Source organism: Austrofundulus limnaeus, unplaced genomic scaffold (genome assembly GCF_001266775.1).
Source record: "Austrofundulus limnaeus strain Quisiro unplaced genomic scaffold, Austrofundulus_limnaeus-1.0 Scaffold294, whole genome shotgun sequence".
NCBI classification, from domain to species: domain Eukaryota; kingdom Metazoa; phylum Chordata; class Actinopteri; order Cyprinodontiformes; family Rivulidae; genus Austrofundulus; species Austrofundulus limnaeus.
In genome coordinates this window covers 82,005-89,504 of record NW_013952696.1, presented here as the reverse complement: position 1 = coordinate 89,504, position 7,500 = coordinate 82,005, and the positions used below count along the sequence as shown (strand labels likewise).

Here is a 7,500-nt window from a genome sequence, read left to right as displayed (position 1 = left end):
GGTCTGACAAGAACCAGGATTTTAGATTCTGACCCAGACCTGATCTAAGGTGGTCCAAATGTTCAAAATGGCTGATGTAGGGGTCACCTCGAGTGAAGAAACAGGAGGCATGATAAAAGAATAGAAGTGATACTTTCTTTCTTGTGACATTTCATTATTATGATTAACAGATGCATAAACATTCTTAGTTAAACAACCAATGAATCACGAACAGAACAGATTGTTTCTGTTTAATATCTGATTAAGAGAACTGAAGTCCTCGTGTAGGTTGAAATGACCCATCATGGCCTAAAATAGGGTTCAGCGTTCCTGCCTYCTCTCAGGCCTGTGCGAGACCTGCTTTGAGGCAGTAACTCCTGTTTCTTCACTCGAGGTGACCCCTACAATTGTGTGGGCTGGGTCAGGGACTACAGGTAGAAACTAACACCCAGAGCTATAACTTGATACAGTGCACTTTTCCTTCTATGGCTAATGCATACTGTATATTGTCCCTGTTTTTAAAAATAAAGGTAACAAAAAATAAACAAATAAAATTTCTTTGAAGACTCCTGAACAGTTCTGACACGAAAATCTAATGTGTCTGATTTATTTACGTATAAGAAAAGTGATAACTGCAGCAATACACACATTTTTCATTTCTATTGGTTTGTATCTCATTAAACAAACTGCAAATATATTGTAGTTAGCCTGCAGTTATTAAATCCTACTTTATTTATTTATTTATTTATTTATTTATTTATTTATTTATTTATTTATTTATTTATTTATTTATTTATTTATTTATTACTTAAAACTGTACCTCAATTCTCTGGTGTAGTATACACGCCCATTTCCCCTCACCTCATCTTGCCACTGATTGACCTTTGACCACCTGAGGTCAAAGCTCCTCTCACAGACCAGACTGAACTCTCTTTTCAGCTCTCAGAGCTATTAAAAAAATAAGCCATTTCACTGTCCACTTTTCTCTTGGGAAAAGTTCATGTTCTCAAGGATCTGTTATTTTGCTGATAAAACAAGTCAAAGCAAATGTTCTTTTTATTTCAGCCTGTTCCTCTCACATGGATAATTCAAATGCTTAAACCCCTTTAAAATCTATGACTTTGTTGTTAATTTCCAAGAGCTCTATAGTAATAGTTATTTTTATAAGTTTGCATTTGATGCGATGTGATTTCTTTGTTTAGACCATGTTTAGAAATTATGATGTAGTGTTAACAGAATATGTTTTATTTATCGATGCTCATGCCTTTAGCTTTTTACATTTTCTGTTTTTGATAAACATTTCTTAAACAATTTTTATTTGTTAACAATGTTTATGAGTTTACTAATAGTAATTCACAATTAATCATTAGTTAATTGAAATATTAGTTTAATGTTTCTCTGAAGAGTTGAGTTAGTTGCTCATAATGTTCTTGTGTTCTGATGACCTTGGGTACACACCAACACAAAGACACACACACAGTTCTTATGGGAGCTCTGAACACCTGCAGAACTCTCTCTCACACACACACTCTTCCTGTTTCTTCAAAAAAAAGTTTGTTCCTTCCTGTTCGTCAGTCTTTTGCTCATCTGTCCGCCCACATCACCTTCTTGTCCTCTACTGGAAGTCAGTCAATATTTCCAGTTCACCTGCAGCATAATTTTCTACCTTTTTACAAGGAGATACCACCTTTTTGAAACTTCAACTTGCTGTGAGTTCCTGGTAGACCCTGCCGGTTCTGATCTGCTATCGCTTTGCCTAAAGACCGAACCCATGAGAAGGCCTCTGCCCCACGTTGGCTGACAAAGAGAGTTAAGGTGTGTGCCATTCACCAGACATACTCCTCAAGAAGTTCTCTGTCCACCTGCCTCGTTGGAAGTGCTGGTCCGGACAACGGTAATGGCTGAAAGCTCATAGAGCGAGTAAAATAAGTATTGAACACGTCATCATTTTTCTCAGTAAATATATTACTAGAGGTGCTAATGACATGAAATTTCCACCAGATGTTGGTAACAACCCAAGTGATCCATACATACAAAGAAATCAAACCATAAATGTCCAGAAATGAAGTTATTTGTAATAATGTGGAATGGCACAGGGAAAAAGTATTGAACACATGAAGAAAGGGAGGTGTAAAAAGGCATGGAAAGACAAGACACCAGCTGAACTCTCTCAGTAATTAGAAAACAAGCCTGCCTCTTGTCAGTGCAAGTTAATATCAGCTGGTTCAGTCCCAAATGATGGCCAGGTATCACACAAGAACCATCTGATGATGGGTAAAAGTAAAGAGCTCTCTCAAGACCTTCACAACCTTATTGTTGCAAAGCATAATGATGGCATCGGTTACAGAAGAATGTCTAAACTTCTGAAGGTTCCAGTGAGCACTGTTGGGGCCATAATTCAGAAGTGGAAAGAACATTATTTCACCATAAACCGACCACGACCAGGTGCTCCTCACAAGATTTCTGACAGAGGAGTGAAAAGAATTATCAGAAGAGTTGTCCAAGAGCCAAGGACCACTTGTGGAGAGCTTCAGAAAGACCTGGAATTAGCAGGTACGATAGTTTCAAAGAAAACAATAAGTAATGCACTGAACCACCATGGCCTGTATGCACGCTCACCACGCAAGACTCCACTGCTGAAGAAACAGCATGTTGAAGCTCCTTTAAAGTTTGCTGCACAACATTTAGACAAGCCTGTGAAATACTGGGAGAATATAGTCTGGTCAGATGAGACCAACATTGAACTGTTTGGATGCCAGAATACACATCATGTTTGGAGGTCAAATGGCACTGCACATCAGCCCAAAAACACCATACCAACTGGTGGGAACATCATGGTGTGGGGCTGTTTTTCAGCATATGGTACTGGCAAACTTCAAATAATTGAAGGAAGGATGAATGGAAAAATGTACAGAGACATTCTTGATAAAAATCTGCTTCCATCYACCAGGATGATGAAGATGAAACGTGGCTGGACATTTCAGCAAGACAATGAGCCCAAACACAAAGCCAAGGAAACTCTCAGTTGGTTTCAGAGAAAGAAACTAAAGCTGCTGGAATGGCCCAGCCAATCACCTGACCTGAATCCAACAGAAAATCTATGGAAAGAACTAAAGATCAGAGTTCATAGAAGAGGTCCACGAAACCTTCAAGATTTGAAGACTGTTTGTGTGGAAGAATGGGCCAAAATCACACCTGAGCAATGCATGCCACTAGTTTCTCCATACAGGAGGCGTCTTGAAGCTGTCATTGACAACAAAGGCTTTTGTACAAAGTATTAGATAAATTTCAGTAAGTGTGTTCAATACTTTTTCCCTGTGCCATTCCACATTGTTACAAATAACTTCATTTCTGGACATTTATGGTTTGATTTCTTTGTATGTATGGATCACTTGGGTTGTTACCAACATCTGGTGAAAATTTCATGTCATTAGCACCTCTAGTAATATATTTACTGAGAAAAATGGTGACGTGTTCAAGACTTATTTTCCTGCTGTATGTCCCAGGCCTAAAGCTCACACAGCAAATAATCTAACTTTAAAAAGAAAACTCTTCAGAACCTTAAGAGATCTATTTGTGTCTATTTGTCTGTCTCTCTCTCCCACTCTCTACTATTCTCTTTTTCTCTGCCTCTCACACCAAAATCAAACACACACCCACATAATACCCACACACACACATACATTGACCCAAAATGAATTAATCTGCTTTTGCTTAGATAAACTGTTAGACAAGTTGCTTGAAAATTAGAAACAATAACGTTTTAGTGAGAGCCCATTTTTATTGTTCATTGTGTGTAACTACAAATATCAATCATTTATTAATCACTTTTACTAAAAGTCAGTTAACTTTAACTGGCCAAAATAAACCTGAACGACTTTGTTTGTTTCTTGTGTTTGTCTGATCGACTCATTTTGCTCCAACAGTTCCATTCCGAGCCAGGGAGGAGAACTCTTATTAAAAATCATATTTAATGGTTTTCAATGGGGGGAGGGGGGGGGTTCGCTACAAATCAAAGAGAGATTGTGAAGTCTATATGTTAGAAGCTGTAGGAGGAGTTTGCTCAGATACATGTGTCTAAAAGACAAAATGGCAGCTTTGATCCAAAATGGCCAACTCTTTCCATGGTTCCAAGAGACTTTTTTGTAAGTCCTGATATGCTACGCATTTGTATCACATTTTAGGATCCTTGGTCAAAGCATGACTGATTAAAAAAAAATTCTATGGGTGCTGTGGAGGAATTAGGCACCACCCACCAAAACATGAACAGACTCTTTGACCCAAAATAAACGACTTCCTGTTGGGTTTAGGGCTAAAACTACAAAAATTTCAGTCAGGGGACAATTTTGGGTGAACTTAGGTGAGTTGTAAATGTTTAGACCTCCAAAGATACTTATTTTCTGAGGATAATCATAATAATAAACATTAGAATAACATTAAGCCTTCGCAGTGCTTTGCTGCTCTGGCCTATTAAATGAAACCACAATGAAGAAAGCCAAAGAAGAATCACGAAATACAGACAATAAACAATTACAAAAAAGGGAAAAATGCACAAGTGTAAAGTGTCAAAACATGGCTAAAATCTGCTTAAAGCTGCTCAGTAATCTTAGAGAATTACTGATGTTGTGAAATACTAACTGTGCTCTTTTAACTGTGTCTGACCTTTAAGATGAAGCAGAAGTTGGTGGGAGCTCTGTACTTCTGTTTGTAGTCACTGGTCATGTAGATGTTGACTTTATCAAAATGGACAAAACAGGCAAGATCAGAAGATGACTGGAACAGAGAACAACAATTTTACAAATGTTTTACACGTTTGAGGACACTCATCAACAAATTACATCTTTAATGAATATACTTTTATTTCAAATGTTTTAGTTTATTGTGTATGTTCTAAGTCTGTGACAATATTTTAAAATCAAACGTAAAGATAAATGCAAGATTATTTCAATTAATTAAAATTGATAAGAAAGATAGCAGCATGGTTTTATTTGATATGCAAGAATCATCTAGTAGCCAGTCATTACTGAATATTTTCAGAATTTATTGACGTGATTTTTGGTGATATTTTAAATTTGAAGTCCAAATAAAAATGAGGATGAACATAGAACTCAATGAGTTCACTATCCAACTGGATAATTTTGTTTATATATATATCCACCCCGCCACCTTCCATCAAGAAAAACAAAATGTAAACCCAAAATTCAAACTTCTATCCTTGGAGTTGTAAAAAAATATGGAACATCATCCAATGAAACAAATTTTACTAATTTGTTCCAAGGACATTACATGTGCCAAACGTTTAAAACACCTCTATAAGCTAAGCCCATTTTAGACCCATTTCATTAATCATCTTTCATACCTTTGTTTTGCCTTTAGGTACATAGTAGATCCCCGAGGCCCTGAGCACGAAGTAACGAGGTTTCCAAACCTTCTTCCCATCCTCCTTCAGATACAACATCCCTTCAAGATCAGGAACTATCTGTGTAGATCCTCCAAAATTCTCCTGTGAAGGATGACATTCAGTATAAGCTTCACAGTAAATTGAGCAAAAAGAATCCACATGATAAAGTGTTGCAGTGCTACCTTGATTAGAAGCTCTTTGGCCTGATTGTTAATGCCACACAAATTAGCTTTGGACTTTTTCCACAGGTAGAACAGCTGCACGTTGAGAAAAGCATTAATGACAGACTGAACCGTGGAATCAGCACGAAGCAACCTCTCTCTTCCTCACCTGAGGCTCTGTGAACATCACATACTTCTGAGGTCTCAACAAAAAGTAGATTTTGTTTTCGCTGTGTCGAGTCCAGGCAGACAGCCGTTCCACCAGGTTCTCGTGATCTTCAAAGCTTCTTTCTGGAAACATTTAAAAAATAAATACATTTTAATAAGAACCTCAGAATGAATTTGTTTGATATTTTCAGTGTGTGTCTGTGTGCGTCAGGGTCATCTCACCAATCTGCAGCTCAGGATTGGTCTCACACAGACTCCAGTTGATGCTGCAGTCACAGTGTGTCTTCTCAAACAACTTGTCCAGAACCTCTCGCACCGTCTGCCTCTCATCCACCATCAAAGTCTTGGAGCTGTTGTCACTCATCACCACCTTTATTATTAGCTAACAGGAGCAGAATGCTTCTTATTAGACTGCATTACTGCCTGCTGGAAACTGGATACTTTAAGTGAGGTTTTTTTTTTTTTACCTTCCTCACTTTGGCTTCCTTCAGCTTCTCCAGAGCTAGTTTAACTTTGTCTGCCTTTGACTGGGGTTCTTCCTGGCAACAACATATACAGTTGCACAAACAAGTTTTACTTTTTAAGAAATTCCAGTTTTATCTCTAATATCAGATGTAAATGAGGTCTTCACCTGTCTGAGTGATTGTGCGGTCAGTCTGGTGCAGGTATCAGCTGGCATAAACTCCCGAGACACAGCCAGTGTTGAGGTTTGATCGTCTACAAGGGTGATGATCCCATCATGAGTGGAAGGTTCTTGTGGAGGTAACCCTGACCTGAGGTCAGCCACCAAAGCATCCAGGTCGTGGTCCTCCAATTCATGAAGAGACTCTGTGAGGAGGTGAGGTAGAAGGTCTGATATCAAAACTCCAAGACGGAGAATAAATAAGGAATCATTCAGCTAGAGGGGCGTCAGGGCATCTTACTGACGCCCTGTTCTGTTCTACGACGCCCTCTTTCAGCTGGCAATGCCTCAGGATGCTCTGCTGATCTTCAGTCCAACTTTTGTTTTTGCTCCACGTAAATTTCATAAATTTCAACAAACTAACCGCAATTATTTTGTGAAGCCAGAGGAAGACACAAAGAATACACTGAAACAACTTGGATAGAGGTTTGTTAAGGCCCCCACATACTCGGGCGTACTTCGGTCCGCGGAGGTCCGCGTGGACTCAGTGCGGACCCGAAGTGGACGCCCGCCGGATTGGTCCGTGCAGAGATCAATTTTTTTTACGTCCACGTCCGTCGTGCACACAGTGGCACGTTCTGGGTGCAACACCAAGCTGATAAAGTTGAGAATCGGTTTCATTTGTGGATGAAATGGAGTAAAATCTTGAAAAGTGTCTCATGGAGGAGATTAGAAAACTTTATGATGCGTCAATGAAGGAATATAAAGACTTTCAGCGAGCAACAAAATTGTGGGGAGGAAATAGCTCAGATCCTGGGTAAGGTAGTTCTTTTCTTTTTTCCTTTTGTTGTTTTGAAGCTAAAATGCAAACTATCTATTCCTCCTGATCCTTGACATCATGATTGAAATTGCGAGAAATTAAAGAATTCGTCAGGCGGTCAGTACGCTCGAGTATGAACTCTCAACCGTCCGTGGACAATATGTGTGGGGTCTGCGCGGCTCATGGAATGCGCAGAGTATGCCGGAGTATGTGGGAGCCTTAATGATGTCACAGTTTCAGTAGCTGTAATGTTACAGTGGTTTGCAAAAGTATTCATACCCCTTGAACTTTTCCATATTTTGTCACATTACAACCACAAACATAAATATATTTCACTGGAATTTAATGT

The 7,500-nt window shown here is 38.8% G+C and overlaps 1 protein-coding gene across 1 annotated transcript in view; it reads right to left on the bottom strand.

The window, feature by feature from the left end:
- LOC106526780 (amyloid beta A4 precursor protein-binding family B member 1-interacting protein) overlaps positions 1-7,500 on the bottom strand; it is a 26,359-nt gene that overhangs the window by 8,695 nt on the left and 10,164 nt on the right. Inside the window, exons 3-9 of the mRNA XM_014021461.1 lie at positions 6,293-6,537; positions 6,177-6,248; positions 5,932-6,091; positions 5,711-5,832; positions 5,563-5,637; positions 5,339-5,482; positions 4,642-4,752 (exon numbers count right to left, since the gene is read on the bottom strand). Of these exons, the coding sequence (XP_013876915.1) occupies positions 4,642-4,752; positions 5,339-5,482; positions 5,563-5,637; positions 5,711-5,832; positions 5,932-6,091; positions 6,177-6,248; positions 6,293-6,537 (929 nt within the window). The remainder of the gene's footprint in view (positions 1-4,641; positions 4,753-5,338; positions 5,483-5,562; positions 5,638-5,710; positions 5,833-5,931; positions 6,092-6,176; positions 6,249-6,292; positions 6,538-7,500) is intronic.